This window comes from Candida pseudojiufengensis, assembly GCF_024610245.1.
Source record: "Candida pseudojiufengensis strain CBS 10847 chromosome Unknown scaffold16, whole genome shotgun sequence".
Classification (NCBI taxonomy): Eukaryota; Fungi; Ascomycota; class Pichiomycetes; order Serinales; family Debaryomycetaceae; genus Lodderomyces; species Lodderomyces pseudojiufengensis.
Window position 1 is genome coordinate 150,599 of NW_026261534.1, and position 17,649 is coordinate 168,247.

The 17,649-nt window shown below is 29.9% G+C and overlaps 8 protein-coding genes across 8 annotated transcripts; 3 read left to right on the plus strand and 5 right to left on the minus strand. All coding sequences in view use genetic code 12, as the record gives it.

Annotated features, from left to right (window-relative positions):
• Positions 1-121: 121 nt before the first annotated feature.
• CDC5 (polo kinase) lies at positions 122-2,110 on the minus strand (the record flags this gene model as incomplete). The annotated part of the gene is made up of 1 exon (XM_051759024.1): positions 122-2,110. The coding sequence occupies one exon, from the start codon at positions 2,108-2,110 to the stop codon at positions 122-124; it is 1,989 nt and encodes a 662-aa protein (XP_051613160.1).
• Positions 2,111-2,691: 581 nt separating this feature from the next.
• On the minus strand, positions 2,692-5,772 carry SET1 (histone methyltransferase; the record flags this gene model as incomplete). The annotated part of the gene is made up of 1 exon (XM_051759025.1): positions 2,692-5,772. One exon carries the CDS (start codon positions 5,770-5,772, stop codon positions 2,692-2,694), a length of 3,081 nt encoding a protein of 1,026 aa, XP_051613161.1.
• Positions 5,773-6,136: 364 nt separating this feature from the next.
• On the minus strand, positions 6,137-6,604 carry KGF55_004153 (uncharacterized protein; the record flags this gene model as incomplete). The annotated part of the gene is made up of 1 exon (XM_051759026.1): positions 6,137-6,604. One exon carries the CDS (start codon positions 6,602-6,604, stop codon positions 6,137-6,139), a length of 468 nt encoding a protein of 155 aa, XP_051613162.1.
• A 183-nt stretch (positions 6,605-6,787) lies between these two features.
• KGF55_004154 (origin recognition complex subunit 6) lies at positions 6,788-7,756 on the plus strand (the record flags this gene model as incomplete). Its single annotated transcript, XM_051759027.1, has 1 exon — positions 6,788-7,756. One exon carries the CDS (start codon positions 6,788-6,790, stop codon positions 7,754-7,756), a length of 969 nt encoding a protein of 322 aa, XP_051613163.1.
• Positions 7,757-7,950: 194 nt separating this feature from the next.
• On the plus strand, positions 7,951-10,809 carry NMA111 (Nma111p; the record flags this gene model as incomplete). The annotated part of the gene is made up of 1 exon (XM_051759028.1): positions 7,951-10,809. The coding sequence occupies one exon, from the start codon at positions 7,951-7,953 to the stop codon at positions 10,807-10,809; it is 2,859 nt and encodes a 952-aa protein (XP_051613164.1).
• A 30-nt stretch (positions 10,810-10,839) lies between these two features.
• On the minus strand, positions 10,840-11,091 carry KGF55_004156 (uncharacterized protein; the record flags this gene model as incomplete). Its single annotated transcript, XM_051759029.1, has 1 exon — positions 10,840-11,091. One exon carries the CDS (start codon positions 11,089-11,091, stop codon positions 10,840-10,842), a length of 252 nt encoding a protein of 83 aa, XP_051613165.1.
• Positions 11,092-11,316: 225 nt separating this feature from the next.
• On the minus strand, positions 11,317-13,169 carry KGF55_004157 (uncharacterized protein; the record flags this gene model as incomplete). Its single annotated transcript, XM_051759031.1, has 2 exons — positions 11,317-12,789; positions 12,888-13,169. The coding sequence occupies 2 exons, from the start codon at positions 13,167-13,169 to the stop codon at positions 11,317-11,319; spliced, it is 1,755 nt and encodes a 584-aa protein (XP_051613166.1).
• Positions 13,170-15,745: 2,576 nt separating this feature from the next.
• On the plus strand, positions 15,746-17,500 carry MAL31 (maltose permease; the record flags this gene model as incomplete). The annotated part of the gene is made up of 1 exon (XM_051759032.1): positions 15,746-17,500. The coding sequence occupies one exon, from the start codon at positions 15,746-15,748 to the stop codon at positions 17,498-17,500; it is 1,755 nt and encodes a 584-aa protein (XP_051613167.1).
• Between the last annotated feature and the right edge of the window lie 149 nt (positions 17,501-17,649).

Here is a 17,649-nt window from a genome sequence, read left to right on the forward strand (position 1 = left end):
AGCTAGATAGAAATCTATATAGTATAAAAAGTAAATTTATGATAGTGTACATGTACATGAAAGAAATATATAATAATACAGCATTAAAAATTGAAATAGGTAAAATAATTGAATGATCAGATTATTCTTCATTAAAAGCTCTTTTTTTAATAGCTTCTTTTATAATGGAAATTTTTTTCAAACAATCTGGAACATGTTCATTTGGAAAATCACCTTCTTGTAAAATCATTATTAATGGATGAGTTTGAGTTAAACGATTTGGTGAAATATGAGTTATTGCTAAACCAGATTTTGAAATACAAATTTTATGATGATCTTTAAAATTAAATTGAAAATTACCATTTGTCATTTCAAACATAATATAATCTGTTGTTCTTGTATATCTTCTTAAAAATACAATTTCTTTTCTTTCTTCATTTTCACTAACTTTTGATAAATTACTATTCATATATTTTGCAAAAAAATCAACAATTTCTAATTGTCTTTTAGCTTGAGCTGGTGGATGAGTTGTAGAATTTTCAATACATGTCCATCCTTCACCATCATGATAAATTAATTCTAAAAATTTTGTAGAATTATATAATTTTAATAAAGTATTTTCATCATTAAATAAAACTCCAATATCATCATTATTTAATTGATAAGAAAATCCATATTTATTTGAATAATCAACCCATTTACTAATTAATGTAGGATTATCACAATCTGGTAATTCAAATTCTTCTATATTATCGAGTTTTGAATGTTCTAATCTTCTAATATTTTGATACGTTTCAAAACAAACTTGATTAAGACGTTTTATAGTTGTTGAAAAATGTGAATTAAAATTAACTCTTCTTGGTCTACCCAATTGATCTGGATCAACTTCTTGATATTTATTTTTTGTATCATTTGGTGATAATGATTGAGGTAATAAAGTTTTTGGTTGTTCTGATTGTAAATCTGATCTTAATATTTCAACTGGATTTTTGGTTTTTGGTGTATATATACCAGCCATATCTTTTGCATTCTTAAAATTACTTTTAGATTGAAGTCTTGATATTTGATCTAAACCTTGAGGTGTTTCACTTAAACTAATTTCTCTTGTTTTATCTGGAAATGAACCTTTAAACCATTCATAAGTTAAAACTTCATCAATTGTTGGTCTATTTAATGGATTTAAACTTAATAAATCTTTAATTAATTGTTTTGCTGAATCAGATATTGGTTTTTCTTCTGGAAAACAATATTCTGTTTTTTTAATTCTTTCATAAATTACATTAACATCTTTTGCTTGAAAAGGTGGTTTTCCAATTAATAAAGCATACATCATAATACCAATAGCCCAAATATCAACTTCAAAACTATGTCCAGTTTGTTTACCACCTAAAACTTCAGGTGCAATATAGTTTGGAGTACCACAAATAGTATATTTTTTATGATCACTTGAAGGTAATACAGATGCTAAACCAAAATCTCCAATTTTTAAATTCATATCTGGATCAAAAAATATATTACCTAATTTTAAATCTCTATGAATTACATTTCTTGAATGTAAATATTTAATTGCACCAACAACTTGAACCATAAAATATCGTACTTCAGGTTCAGATACTCTTTTTCTATTTTTCAATAATTCCATTAATGATTGATTTGGACAAATTTCTAATAGTATATAAACATTAATATCATCTTCAAAACAATCTATAAAATTAACAATATTTGGATGTTTTAAAGATTTATGAATTTTAATTTCACTTAATAATTTAGTTTTAGTTTTTTCATTTTTAATTGAAGCTTTTGCAACAGTTTTAGCTGCATAAATTTGACCTGAAGAATCTTTCATTTGAAAACAACGAGCAAAACCACCTTCTCCTAAGAAATTACCTCTTCTATAATCTCTTCCATTTCTAGTTCTAACAATTGAAGGAGGAGTTTTACATAATGCTGATAATTTTTCTTTTTTCTTCCTTTGTTGTTGTTGATGTTGTTGTTTATTATTTTGATCCGATGATTGTAATGGTTCTTTATGACGTCTTACTGATTTGATTGGAGTAATGTTATTTCCTCTTGCATTTAATTGACCACTATTTAAAGCTTGTAAAGGTTGTTGTGAACGGACCGCTGACATTTTTGAATTATTGACAATATATTAAGTTTTGGAAAGAATTAAAAAAGATGCTATAATTATTATTGATGCTAATAAGATGATTTGAAATGATTTTCAAGGAAATACAAACAAACAAAACAAATGGTTGATGAAATGAAACGGGGACAACGAAAAAAGGTTGAAGTATTCAATTAAGTACTGAATTGGAAGTGATAATGATAAGTGAATTAGAAATAAAAAAGTATTAAAAAGAAGAAGTTTTATAGAAATATGAACATTTTATATTTGAATTTGTAAGTTTTATGATTTTGTATTATCTTTATTAAATTTGTATTGATGTTTGGATGTTTCAACTTTGGTATATATTTACTTTTTAACCAAATTAAGAATTGTTTGTTTGTTTTCTTAACAAAAGAAGAGTACGTCACGTGACGCATTAATAAAATATGAAATACATAGGCATTAATACCAAATATAGAATTAAACATAACTAATATCAATTAACACCAATTAGGTAAATATTTCTTACATTGTTTCAGAATATACAGACTTATATTTATATTTAATATTAGCAATGTTTAAATTTAATCCTTCATTTACGACTAATTTAAGTAACCTTTACAACCTGGTGCTCCACAAAGACATCTAATTCTTTCATCATCATTTGTTTCTCTTTCAAATTTATAATCATAAGTTAATTCTTCATTAGCTTCAATATCTCTTAATGCATATATAACAATTCTTTTTTTACCTTCAACTTTAATAATTTTTGCTGTACAACTTGGACTACAACAATGATTTATAAATCTTGCTATACCTCCCTTTTTTGTTGCATCTATAACTGTATTTTCATCAATTCTAAATAAATATGAAGATCCAATACCTGTACGTAAATAACTTTTTTCTCTATGTTCTGCAACTTGTTGTCTTATTCTTTCTCCAACATATTCAATAATCATTTCTTTCGCAGCAATTGGTTCCATTGCATAAAGCCCCCAATTATGAATTGCTGATCTTGCAAATGTTACTGGTTTTTTACGTTTAGTTAATGCATTCAAACTTAACACATCTGACTCTGAACCAATTTGTGCAGTTATATCTGCTGCAAATCTTCTATTATTAGCTCTATTAACACGAGAACTTTGAATATTTTCAATTGGTTTATCATCTTCTTCATCTTCATATTGAACTGTTTTAATTGGTTTATGAGCTTTTTTACGATGTGGTAAATATTCAATTTTATCAATATCTAATATTTTCTTATATCCATCTGATTTAAAACATCCCTTTGAATTTAATCTTGATGGTAATTCTTCTATTAAATCTTCATCATCTATTATTTCTTCTATTACTGATTTATTTTGATTTTGTTTCCAAGCCCAATATTCAATATTTGATAATTCTGTTTCTTTAGTTTCAGATAAAACTTGTCTAGCTAATAAAAGATCTTCATCATCTTTAATATGATCTTGTAATGATTCTAAATCTGTAATGGTACTAGCTAATGGTTCAGGATAGACTGTTAAAGGTCCATCTTCTGTTGGTCTGAATAATGGATCTATGTTATCTTCCACATCAGATTTAGGTGATTCAACTATTGAAGTAGATAATTTAGTTTCAACATCCACTTCCATATCATCTTCATTTTCATCTTCTGGAGTGGGGAGTGAATGTTTTTTCTTTGGTGGTTCAGTCTCCAATTCTTCATCAACACTAGTTTCTGTTGAACTTCGTATACGTTTTAATTGTTGAGGTATTGGTGTGGTTGATCTACTAGTTGACTCGTAATCTTCTTCATCTTCTTCATCAATTTCATGTCTTGAATTTTTATCCTCATTTTCTTCATCGTCATCATCATAATTTAAAGCATGCAGCATAGGTATAATTGGTTTATGTTTCAGTTGTTTCATTCGTTCATTAGCTCTTTTATAAAATGGTAACTTGTTATGTGATTCCAATCTTTGTTTTTCCAAGATTGACATTGCAGATTGCTTTAAATATACATTTGATGAAATATTTTTCTGTTTAGCAGCTTCTTCCTTCTCTTTCTCTTTAGCTTTTAACTCTTCAACTAGTTTAGGGTATCTATCATGATCTAAAAGACTTAAAATGTGAGGAGCTATAATTCTTTCTCTTATATCTTTTACAAGATAAGTTTCAAATTCTTTGATCAAAATATTTGTAGCTTCATCAATGACTCCACTTCTCATGTCATCATCTTTTTCAACATTTTTAAAACCGTCTGGTATAGCTAATTCCATAACCATTTTGCACTCAAAAAACTTTCTACCATCTTCTTTCATGAAACATCTTTCACATTCAATTATTGAGTTGAAGACAATATAGAAGCCTGTTTTATCAGATAACACTCTAGTCCAATCGTATTTTTTTAATATCCTTTTAATTTCTTGAGATGATGTTTTTTTAGTTGGTACATATTTATCTTGAATTAAAATATAAGGTCGATTTTTAATATATTTTGAAAGATCTTTCGGTAAATTTATTCCTTGTACTACTTTATTCGAATGACGAGATGATAATATTGTTGTATTAGGTTTGAATTTTGAGACTGGTGGTTCTGAAGCTTCCTTTTTAGCAGCTTCTTCTTCTTTTCGTTTTTTCTCTTCTTCTAATTGTTGTTTCTTTCTAGCTTCTTCCTCTCCTTTCTTTTGCTCCTCTGCTAATTTTATCCTCTTCTTTTCTTCCTCTTCTTTTTTCTTTTGTACAGCTAAAACTTTAACTCTAGCAGCTTCAATCTTTTGATTAAGAAGTTTATCATTATTGTCATTAAATTCAATTTTTATCGGTTTTCCATCAATTTTGATTGAATCTGAAATAACAGTTTTCATAAATTTTTCTGCCACACTATTTGATTTTTCTATACTTCCCAGAAATTTAAAAGTAGCTATACCCAAAGGAAATCCAAATTCTGGATCGTTTATTAATTTTAAGTTTTCAACTTTTGAAGAATCATAACTATTAAGGAAATTGGATAAATATGTTTCGTTAGTGCTTGATGGTAAATCCCATATAATTAATTCAGTTAAAGGCGCTTCTCCTAATGAATCATTATCAAAAACAAATTTAGGTCTAGGTAGTTGTTTGAATGGAAATTTTGATGAAGCTTTATTAGGTTTCAGTAGATATTGAGTTAAATTTGTTAGTCGAGGGTCAGAATTTTCTGATACGCCTTCTCCATTAAACCGTATCTTTTTATGTTTGATCTTTTTGTCATGTTTTGATAATTTTGAATCTAATTCTGGGTCGTATAATACTTTGTAAGTCTTACTATTTTCGATGATTTGTATGTTTTTTGTAAAATCACTATGATGTGCAAGTTTAGTGAATTCTGAATCCTTTTCATTCGATCCAGTTCTAGTATCAGTACCTTGAACTGCGAATTCAAATTTAGTATCACTATTTGCAGATTGAGGAGTTCTTTTACCTGAATAATATTTATAATCACTATTATCGTAAGTATTTTGATAGTTATTATAATGACTCGCGTGATAACTACCCAGATGAGGGATTTGATGATTATAATGACTTTTATATGTTGAATGAGAGTAATTCAGACTCCCTTTATAACTCGTATCTCGTCTATCAGACCTATAAGAGTTATTTCCACCTCGTGAATACCCATTTTGATAACCATGATGGCCATATCCTCCTCTATAGGACATGATTCTTTAGATATTTAAGATGTATAAATCACGGTCTATCTAATAATCCTTTGGATAATGCATGCAAGTATATGAAATATGTAAAGATGTAAGTATTATCTTTTGTTATTAGTGAATGAACTGTTAGAATATTGTTTTCTATCTAGAAATACAAATTTCTATTTATTATCACACAAATTCTACATATTTTTTTTTTTTAAATCGATTATCGCGACTACGTTACTAAAAGAGAATTAAACTTAAAATAATGATAGGAATTGGTGATATCGATGATGTAGATAACACTCATAATCTGATGAATATCTAGAAGTTTTTAACAAGCATTTCATTGAGAAATTAAACTACTTCATGAATATATACTAATCTATTTAGTTCTTATATGTTTCAAGGGACCAGGTACATGATAAAAATTCATGGCATATTCTTTCTTTCTAAAATGTCTTTTTTTAGGTTCTTGGACGTAGTGATCCCATCCTTGATTCTCTGCAAACCTTATAGCAGCATCTTTTGTATCAAATCTCATTATTGTACCTTGCATATAATCTGAAGATCCTTGATAACCCATTAAATCATTCTCCCATCTATTACCTTTACCTAATACATCCCAATCTAATTTCCAATGATCTCCATTATGATGTCCTGATTGAGTAGCTGGTTTAGCTTCTTGATATATCCTTACTACTCTACTTGTAACTAAATCTCTTGGTGCACCAGACACTATTTCTTTTCCATCATATGCCGTTGGTTTGGCTAATTCTGAATTTCTTATTATTGAAGTGCAAGTGAACGAGCGACTTAACGTAATTGGTTTTATTATGGTTCTTGATAACATTATATTCACAGTTTTGATGGATTTATTACAAATGAGAAACTTTGGTTGGTTAAATTTCATTTTTCTGGATTTGATAAACTAAAATTTATTGTCGTGACTCTGTATTTTGCGACCCAATGCATAATTGAAACCATTTGTAAAGTATTAATTCTGCTTCATATATTAACCAAATCAGTTCACGTAATGACAGTTGCTCAAATAAAACAGTCAATCAAGGATATTATACCCTCTTATGACGGAGAAGATAGGACAAAATTGACAAGTTACATTGACTCATTATACAATTTAAGTTTAAGGCATTCAAGAGTACTACCGAATAATTCAGAAATAGCTAGATATCACCTTTGCACTTTTGTTATAATTGAGAAATATAAAAACTTATTTGATCTACCACAGCCCGATGTTTCAAGAATACCTATACAGCCACAAATTGCGAAAAAGCTACTAGAAGATTTTAGAGAGTTTGTTAATCAACTATCAGCATCAAGTACACCCGTTTCAACTCCAAAAAAGCAAAAACCTGCTGCACCTATATCAACACCTAGACAATCAGGATCACCTTTAAAGAAAATTCAAGCTCTAGCTTCATCTCCATCGCCATCTCCATCAAAAAATTCAACTCGTTATGATTTCAAAACCGTCCTGATAGAAGAATTTATCACATTTTGCAATGCCTTTTACATTCCATCGGAATTCACTAAACAAATGCTCAAAACTTTTTATTCCCACAAGCATAAATTTGCGAAAAAGAGTGATTGGTCATTAGCTTGTGGTATAGTTTATGCCGCGTATATGAGAATAAATCATCTTTTATTATCAACAAAAATGGGTGCGAGATCGGAATTTATGACGCTATTATTACAATATCAAAAAGGTGGTTTACTGAAAGATTCATTACAGACATGGTGTAGTTTAGTAGAAGAGTGGGTGAAAGATGAACAATGGGTTCAAGATATTGAAAGACAATACGTCTTTGGTAATCAAACTATTGAAGAAAAAATATCTGATGAAGAATATAGAGGAAGAATAGGAGACGGTTGGGAACAACTCGAAAGATTAGGAGCAATGATTCATGGTGAAGTACTATATCAATCTGATTCTCAAATTGAATATTATAAGAATTGGTCAGAGAAAGCGTGTAATGCATGTTAGTTAAATTCATAGACCAAAAATATCTGAAAGCCGCAGTAAATGTGTTAAACTCACCTAATTTGGTTAACCATCACAATCTCTTACAAATTTGATTTTGTTTCTTTTTTAATTTTTTTTTTTTTTTTTTTTTCATTTTGAATTTAATAATCGATCTAGTAGATAATATTGCAACTACACTTGAAAATTTCATACTAATGAAGAGAAATGGTGAACCACATTTAAATGGAAACTCAAAAAAACTAAAGATAGATGAATCAGAAGAAGAGGATGAGTCAGTGATCTTTGATTTTCCTATTGCAACTAGTAACAAGTGGCAAGATACTATTAAAAAAGTAGTAAATTCAGTTGTATCTATTCAATTTTCACATGTTGCACCATTTGATACTGAAACGGCGGTTGTCAGTGAAGCAACGGGATTTATAGTGGATGCAGAAAATGGGTTGATTTTAACCAATAGACATGTTGTTGGACCTGGTCCTTTCACTGGATATATTGTTTTCGATAATCATGAGTCAGTTGATGTAAAACCTATTTATCGTGATCCGATACATGATTTTGGATTTTTAAAGTTCAACACAAAAGACGTAAAATATTTGGAGTTAACAAAACTAGATTTAGAGCCAACTCTTGCCAAAGTAGGTACAGAAATTAGAGTGGTTGGTAACGATAATGGAGAAAAACTTTCAATATTAGCAGGGATCATTTCAAGAATAGATAGAAATGCTCCAGACTATGGAGCTTTAACATATAACGATTTCAATACAGAATATATTCAAGCAGCCGCATCAGCCACTGGTGGTTCTTCTGGATCTCCTGTTGTTAATGAAGATGGAAAATGTGTAGCATTACAAGCTGGTGGTTCAACTGAAGCTTCAACAGATTTTTTCTTACCTGTAAATAGACCAAAAAGAGCTTTAGAGTGTATTCAACAGCATAAGGTTATTACAAGAGGTGATATACAAGTTGAATGGGAGTTGAAACCTTTTAACGAATGTTCAAGACTTGGATTAACAGCTGAGGCTGAAGCAAAGTCTAGAGAATTATTTCCAGATAGGATTGGATTGTTGGTGGCGGAATTAGTGTTACCAGAAGGTCCTGCTGATGGATTTATAAAAGAAGGTGATGCATTAATTTCAATAAATGGAGAAAATATTTCCACTTTCATTAGAGTTGATGAGATACTAGATGAAAATGTAGGTAAAGACTTGGAATTTGTTATACAAAGGAGTGGAGTGGAAATGAAACAAATGATTAAAATTGGAGATCTTCACCAAATAACACCCAATAAATTTGTTCAAGTAGCGGGTGGTTGTTTCAATGATCTTTCATATCAAGTTGCAAGATGCTTCTGTTTACCCGTTAAAGGTTTATTTGTCAGTGATGGGGCTGGATCTTTTGAATTTTCAAATCAAGATACTTTGGGATTTATAGTGGAAACCATTGATGATAAGCCGGTGAACAACTTAGATGAATTTGTTGAAGTCATGAAACTATTACCAGATTGTTCAAGAGTCCCTGTCACTTATCGTCATGTTTCAGATATGAATGCTGAGTATGTTCAAACTATTTATATTGATAGACACTGGTATACATCATTCAAATTGGCAACAAGAAACGACGAGTCAGGATTGTGGGATTTTACGTCATTACAAGAAAAACCTTTGTCTCCTCCACCTCAAGTTGCTCAAAATGCGAAATTTATAGACATACCTGGTCAAGAGAAAAAGGAATTATCAAGGCTAGTTAGATCGTTCGTTCAAATACGAACGTTATGTCCAAGCGGAGTTGATTCACATCCATTCAAAAAAGATATATGTTATGGAGTTGTTATAGATGCAGAAAATGGATTTGTTTTGACTTCAAGAAGATTCGTTCCTCATTACATGTGTGATATATTTGTCGTATTTGCTGAATCAATAGATGTTTTAGGTGAAGTTGTATTTTTGCATCCACATTTAAACTACGCAATTATAAAATATGATCCTAAATACGTTCTTGCTGATGTTCAAACGCCTAAATTTTCGACTACTCCATTAAAAAGAGGAGATGATTTGTTTTTTGTTGGATATAATTATAATCTCAGATTGATCACTGATGATGTCAAAGTCAGTTCAATTTCTTCGTTAAATGTGACTGCGAATGCAGTTGCACCTAGATATAGAGGTACAAATTTGGAATGTGTTTTACTAGATAGTAAAATTACTCATGAATGTAACACCGGTATTTTAACCGATTATGATGGTACAGTAAGAGCTTTTTGGTTGTCATATCTTGGAGAGTCCAACGAGCAATCTTATAAAATGGGTTTGGATGTAACAGATGTGTTGGATGTCATAAATTCATTAAAACAAAACATAATACCGAAAAACATAAGAATGTTAAATGTTGAATTCGCATCTGTCACTGTTTTTCAAGGTAGAACAAGAGGTGTACCACAAAAATGGATTGATAGATTTGAGGAAGAAGCGGAAGATCAGATTAAGTTCTTATCTGTCGATAGAGTAGCTGCAGGTTCACCAAATCCATTGAAAGTCGGAGATATAGTTTTATCGGTAAACGATAAACCTGTTAAAAGTATGAGAGATTTTGCATCAATGTATCACAATGAACAACTTAATTTCAAAATCATACGTCAAAAAAAAGAACTCGATATTGTGATCCCTACTGTAACAACATTAGAAACTTCAAATGTAGTATATTGGTCAGGTGCATTAATTCAAAAACCACATTTAGGTGTAAAACAATTGATGACGAAAATTCCATCAGAAGTCTTTGTTACCGATAAAAGTTCATGTGGTCCTGCTCATCAATATGGTATAGTTCCTATAAGTTTCATCACTCATATAAACGATTTAGACGTAACTAAGTTTGAAACATTTGTCAAAGTCATTAAAGAAATTCCAGATAAAACATATGTTAAATTACGATTGGTTTCATTTGATAACATTCCCGCTGCTATATCTTTGAAGACAGATTATCATTATTTTCCAACAACTGAGTTAATAAGGAATGAGAACACAGGAAAATGGGATACAATAAAACAACAAACTTAATACTTTATACAATCTTATAAATTAATACATTCAAGCATAAGGATACATTTTTTTCAAATATCCACCTTCTTTCTTTACTGTAGTGAATCCTCTCAAATGTTTTAATGACGGCGTACTGAACTTCCCTAAACCATGGTTCATACCAGCATGTTTTCTCTTCAATCCTGAACTTCTTTTTATTATTCTACTTGTGATGGCTTTATGTGATTTCATTTTGGTTCTGATTTGAGTGAAATTTATGAATGATCTAACTGCATTTGACCGTATTATGTTGTTGAACATTTTTGACTAGATTATTGATCTTTATTTGATATTGTAGGGTGTATTGAGATTTGTAGACGGTTGAGCCAAAAAGATGAAAATTTGTTTTAGAACAATTTGTGAGATCAAGAATCATTAAATCATTTTGCGACAGAACAATTTTATTACGACCTGATTTGCGACAAAGAAACTTTTAGACAAAATCTTTCTATAGTCTATCAACATCTATTATGCTAAAGCATCTATTTAGTTTACAATGTATATACGACCTTCGAATGGTGATAATCTGTCTTCATCAATGTCAGCCTCATCTACATTGCAACTGACCAATTCGTATTGGCCATCAATCAACTTTTCAAATTTAGCATTTTCTTTAGAGAAGTTCAAAACAACATAAGCTTTTGGTGAATCGGCATCTTTTAAACTTTTCACGTAGGTGAAAGTTTGTTTGTTATCATAATCTAAAATTTCGAAAGATCCATAAATGAATAAGTCCTTATATTTTTTTCTTAATTTCAAAGATTTCTTATAAAAATTTAATAAAGAATTTGGATCATCATATTGTTTGGCAACATTGATTTCCTTGTAATTTGGATTAACTTTGGACCATGGTTTGTAATCTGAAAAACCGGAATATTCAGAATCGTCCCATTGCATTGGTGTTCTAGCATTGTCTCTAGCTAACAAATTGATGATATCCATTAACTTTTCTTCTTTTTCAGCAAAATCAGCATCTTTACCATACTTTTCCTTGAATTGATTATAATAGTTGATAGTATTAACATCTTGGTATTCATCGATTGACCAGTCTCTAGGAACATTAGTCATACCAATTTCTTGACCTTGATAAATAAATAAAGTACCAGTTAATGTAGTTTGAAACATAGCTATTAATTTTCCACTTTTAACTTGATGTTTCTTATCACCAAATCTAGTTATACATCTTGGTTGATCATGATTTTCTATAAAAACAGTAGACCAAGCATCTGTACCTTCAGTGAATTCACATTGAGTTTTAATAGCATCTTTCAAATCCTTCAAATCAAACCCATAGTATCTAAATCTATCACTTTTATCTGACCCAATGTCAACAGTGTCAAATAAGAAAATCATATTCATCTCACCTCTAGATGCACTAACATATTTCAAAGCTTCTTCTCTTGAACAATGGCCAACCTCACCTACAGTCATGGCATCATAATTGGATGTAACCTTGTCGTACATTTCCTTATGAAAAAAATGAATTCTAGGACCATTATTACTTAAGTTTCCACTTGGTTGAAATTCATCTTCAGGATAAAGAATTGGGGCATCTGGGAAATCTTGATCTTTTGAATACAACCCAGCAGTATCAATTCTGAATCCATCTACACCTTTATCTAACCAAAATTTCATAGCTGACTCATAAATTGCTGCTCTTGTGTCTTCATTTTCCCAATTAAGATCAGGTTGACTAACATCAAATAATCTTAAATAATATTCATCTGTTTTAGGATCATATTCCCAAGCACTACCGGAAAAAAATGAACCCCAATTATTTGGTGGATGCCTGTTTCCATTTTCATCATATTTTGGTTTTTTCCAAATATACCAATCTCTTTTTGGATTGTCTAAACTTGATCTTGATTCTTTGAACCATTCATGTTGATCAGAAGTATGGTTAATAACTAAATCACAAATGAGTTTTAAACCGCGTTTATGACATTCGTCAATCAATTCCTAATATAAGGTTAATATTGAACTTTCGTGTACAATGGTTTCTGAGTCTAATTGTTTAGATGAAGATCAACCATTGAGTTTTGTAATGCTTAACATACTTGCATATCTTCTAAATTACCATATCTTGGTAAGATTTTCTGATAGTCTGAAATGTCATAACCAACATCATTGTTAGGACTTTCATAATGAGGACTTAACCAGATAATGTCAGCAATTTCTTTCAAATAGTCTAATTTCCCAATGATACCTTTCAAATCACCAGTTTCTCCATCAAAGATATCTTTTGGACCTTCAAATTTTCCTTTACGACCCTTTGCAAAAGTAGATGGATAAATTTGATAGATAGTACCGTCTTTCCACCATGTATAATCTTTAGTCATGATTAAATTTTTATCGATTCCTGCTATGAAAAATTACAATGATACCAATCTAATAATACTTCTTAAAGACTTATAAGTTGGATTGATTTTTAAAGATCCAAATTTTGACATCTTGTTTGAAATGAAACCATTTTTATATTCATTCACCTGGTTTGTTAATTGGAAGGATTGATTAAGAACAATGTAAAATTTTAAATTTTATGTTTGTGGGGAATAACTTGCCAACTAATAACCTCCAATTTTTTTCCAAGAAAGTTCAAAATATGCTTTGGCTTGGATCTCGTATCGAGATAATCTAAAATTGTTTTTAAAAGAAATTTTAAATGTGGAGGATAAGGCTGAGAAAAACGGAATAACATCACAATTAAGAAGAGTCGCATAAACAATTAAAGTTTCATAAATCAAATGCGGCCGCTCTTACGATTCGAGCAATGAATAAAGAAAGATCAGAAGATCCTAACTCAACCCCATCTTGCAGCCGAATCCAATTGTTAGGTACAATTTTGAAATTGCTGATTAGAGAAATTTAGCAATACCTGTTCACCTGACAGATTATCATATTGTCGACTATTAGTAAGTTCAGATTTATTTGAATCAAGAATTAATTGACCAAGCAAACACAATTTTTGCCAAATATCATGGCCACTTTAGTATTAAAAAGGCAACCTTAAAAGCTATGTTACTCGAGGAATTCCCACATGAATAGTAATGAGCTCTTTTTAAATTTTCAAGTAGGACGTTTGAAAATAGTTCAAAAAACAAACAAAAAACAAATTTTAGCGCTGAAACAGATGGAAATCTCTATAGTAAACGTTTAGGAGCAAATCTTTTTTGTAACGTTTAGTATCAATTCTTCCGACCACATTCGCTTCTTCAATTGTTCCATATATGTGGGGAAGAAAAAAATTCAATATGACAAAGTAAGTCAGCTTATAATCTTGTTGGGTTCTATTAGATACGAATTAAGGTTGAACTTGCTCGTGTTAATAATTTTTTGATGTGCCTTAAAACATTTTTATTCGCATTGCAACAGGTAAATCAATAACAAATGAAAGAGAAGAGAGTCACATTGAATACAATCTTATCTTGATCTTTCGAAAGATTAGAAACCCTTGTTTGATAGTAGAATTTGTTTTCTATTATTTTGATATAAACTTATTACTAGTTAGTTTGCAGCAATTTATTTTTGTTACAGAAAACATTCAACAATTGTGGAAGAGCAATTCATATTGAATTTCTTGAATTATGTTCTTACCATTTTTAAGTTACTAATGGCTAATTTGTGGGGATAGTTTACACTTCTTTTTAATCCAGAGATTTTGTGAATTCAATTGATTAAATTTTCCTGCAGAAAAGCGAATTCGAAACTCGGAATAACACCATCTTACGTTTAAACCATACGTTTCAAATAATGTAAATTTATTTGTTAAAGCAATTTCTGTAAAAAGAAAAAAACCTAAAGTCTTGAAGTTGGGAAATCAGCCTCCTCCTCCACCAACTTCAATAAATTTTTGATGGAGTTGCTGAAGATTTGAGATCTCAAAATATTTTACGAATTATCTGGAATTTGTGTCAGTTCCAAGTTCGTAAATTTAGATTACTTATAAAAGAAATTGACAAAAGACTTTATATATGTTTTCAATCAAATAGCTAGAAACATTAATCAAATTATCCAAACGTATAGTCTCTTCATTAATCATGGGTTGGAAATATAGTAATGTCATATGATGTTGGGTCGTGATTTCGGAGAAATAAAAGTTGTTTTACTTGTAGATTTAGTTTCGATTCGAATACATCATACGTTTGAAAAATAAAACATTTTTGATAAGTTTCTATTCCAAAAACTTGCTTAAGTACTCAGCTTTTTAACTTACGCCTCATGGACAATATTCCAATGCTATGCAAGTTTTTCAAAATGTTTATCTTGCCTGTTTGTTGATTTGATAGTTAAGTGGTATTCAGAAAAAATAATTCTTCAAATCAAGTACTTAATCATTGCTATGGAACCATTCAAGAGAATTATTATTATCAAAAATTACTAACCGTATTATGTGTGCTCAAGTTATACGCCGTTGCTTGTGACTGAAGTGAATTAATTGAAACTCGTAGTGCTTACATTTGTTTTAGATTGGTCTTTGCAATTCAAATTGCTTTTTATCTTCAACTACGAAATAACTTAAATGGGCCAAAAAAATCAAATAAAGAAAGCGATTTACCTCATTTACTCCAAGATTATTCCATTTAGTTTAAGGTTGTATACATTTTACGTCACCTCGATTTTTGATGCTATTTTTTATTTTATCTTTAATTTCTACTCCGAAATCAATTTTGAAAGCCTGCATATAAGAACTTCTGATGCGTTACCACTTAAAAAACTGGGGAAAATAATATCAAAATGTAAAACTTTACATGAAAAAAAACTTGAACTTCAAGAAATGATAACAGAATGGTGGTGAATTAATTAATTCAAGAGATAGAAAATGAAAATTATAAATACTGGTGGATATCGTCGCTACTCGTTGTAGCTGGTTTGTGATTTAATCTATATCTCGAAGAGAGTCAACAAAACTTCAAAAATGTCAGATCATATAATTCATGAATATAAAGGTGATGAGAAACTTATTGCAACTACTTCATTGGTAAGTGATATTGATGATAAGACGACAATTAAGACTTCAGATGTGGATGTTGATGACTATGTTTCCAAATTCATAGAGCTTTCAAACTCAGCTAAAGCTGAAGATTCAAAAGATAAAAGCATGCCGTTGAGAGAAGGTGTTAGAACATTCCCCAAAGCTGTTCTTTTTTCATTAATTTTAAGTAGTTGTCTTATTATGGAAGGGTATGATACTAGTTTACTTGCGTCAATGTACTCCAACGACCTGTTCAAACTTCAATTTGGAAATTATTATTCTGATATTGATCAATATCAAGTACCTGCGAAATGGCAAACAGCTTTTTCAATGGGTTATCAAACTACTCAATTGATTGGTTTGCTTCTTGGAGGAACTTTAGCTGATGCTGTGGGATATAGAAAAACTATTATTCCTGTCTTGGTTATTGAAATTGGTTTTATATTTGTTCAATTTTTTGCTGCAACTAGAGAAATTTTATTATTGAGTTATTTATTATGTGGTTTAGTTTATGGAAGTCTTCAAGTTTTAGCTGTTTGTTACGCTACTGATGTTGCTCCATCTTGTTTAAGATTATATTTGACGTCTTATATTAATGTTGCTTGGGTTATTGGACAATTAGTTTGTAGTGTGGTTTTAAAAGGTATACAAGATCTTGAATTTGCTAGGTCTTATCGTATAGCTTATGCTATTCAATGGTTTTGGCCAATTCCCATTATAATTGGTGTTTATTTTGCTCCTGAATCCCCTTATTATTTAGTCAGAAAAGGAAGAATAGAAGAAGCAAAACAATCTTTAAAAAGTCTTTTAACTGATAACAAATATTTACCTGATAAATCATTAGTTGTTGAAAGTATGGTTACAAAAATTCAATTAGTTATTAAAGAAGAAGATATGACAGGAAAAGGTGCAACATTTAAAGAATGCTTTACCGGAACTGACTTTAGAAGAACAAGGATTGCTGCAATAGTTTGGATGATTCAAAATGTAACAGGTGCTTCACTTATGGGTTACTCAACTTATTTTTATCAACAAGCTGGTTTAGATACTTCAATGTCATTTACTTTTACAATTATTCAATATGTTTTAGGAATGTTTGGAACTTTTGGTTCATGGGTATTAAGTAGAAAACTTGGTCGTTATTCAATATTCTTTTATGGTTTATGTATAATGCTAGTATTGCTTTTAGTCACTGGTGGTTTAGGATGTGCAGATTCAAATTCAGTTTCTTGGGGAATTGGTTCAATGTTACTTGTCTATACATTTGTTTATGATATATCAATTGGTCCAATAATTTATTGTATAGTAGCTGAAATTCCATCTGCAAAATTAAGACAAAAAACAGTTATGATGGCTAGATTTTTATATAATGTTGCAGGAATTGTTGTTTCAATATTATCAAGTTATATGTTAAATCCAACTGCTTTTAATTGGGGTGCAAAATCTGCATTTTTATGGGCTGGTTTAACTATAATATCAATCATATGGGCATTTTTTGAAGTTCCTGAGACTAAAAATAGAACATTTGCTGAATTAGATAAATTATTTGCTGATAAAGTACCTGCTAGAAAATTTAAAACTACTGAAGCTAATACTTTTGATGCTGGAGAAATGATGGAAAAATTAGGTAGTCAAGGTATAAAAGATGTTGTTAATGAAAGAGAACATATTGAATATGTTGATGATGAATCTAGATGATTGGCATTTTTATTTTTATTTTGTAATTTTACATAAAATTGTACTTCCATATTGATTATGAATTGAATTTTAAAAAGATTGTAGCTTTCTTCTACAAACCATATTTGAAGGCATTCTTCACATAGCAAAATTTTCGTCGTTATATCTAA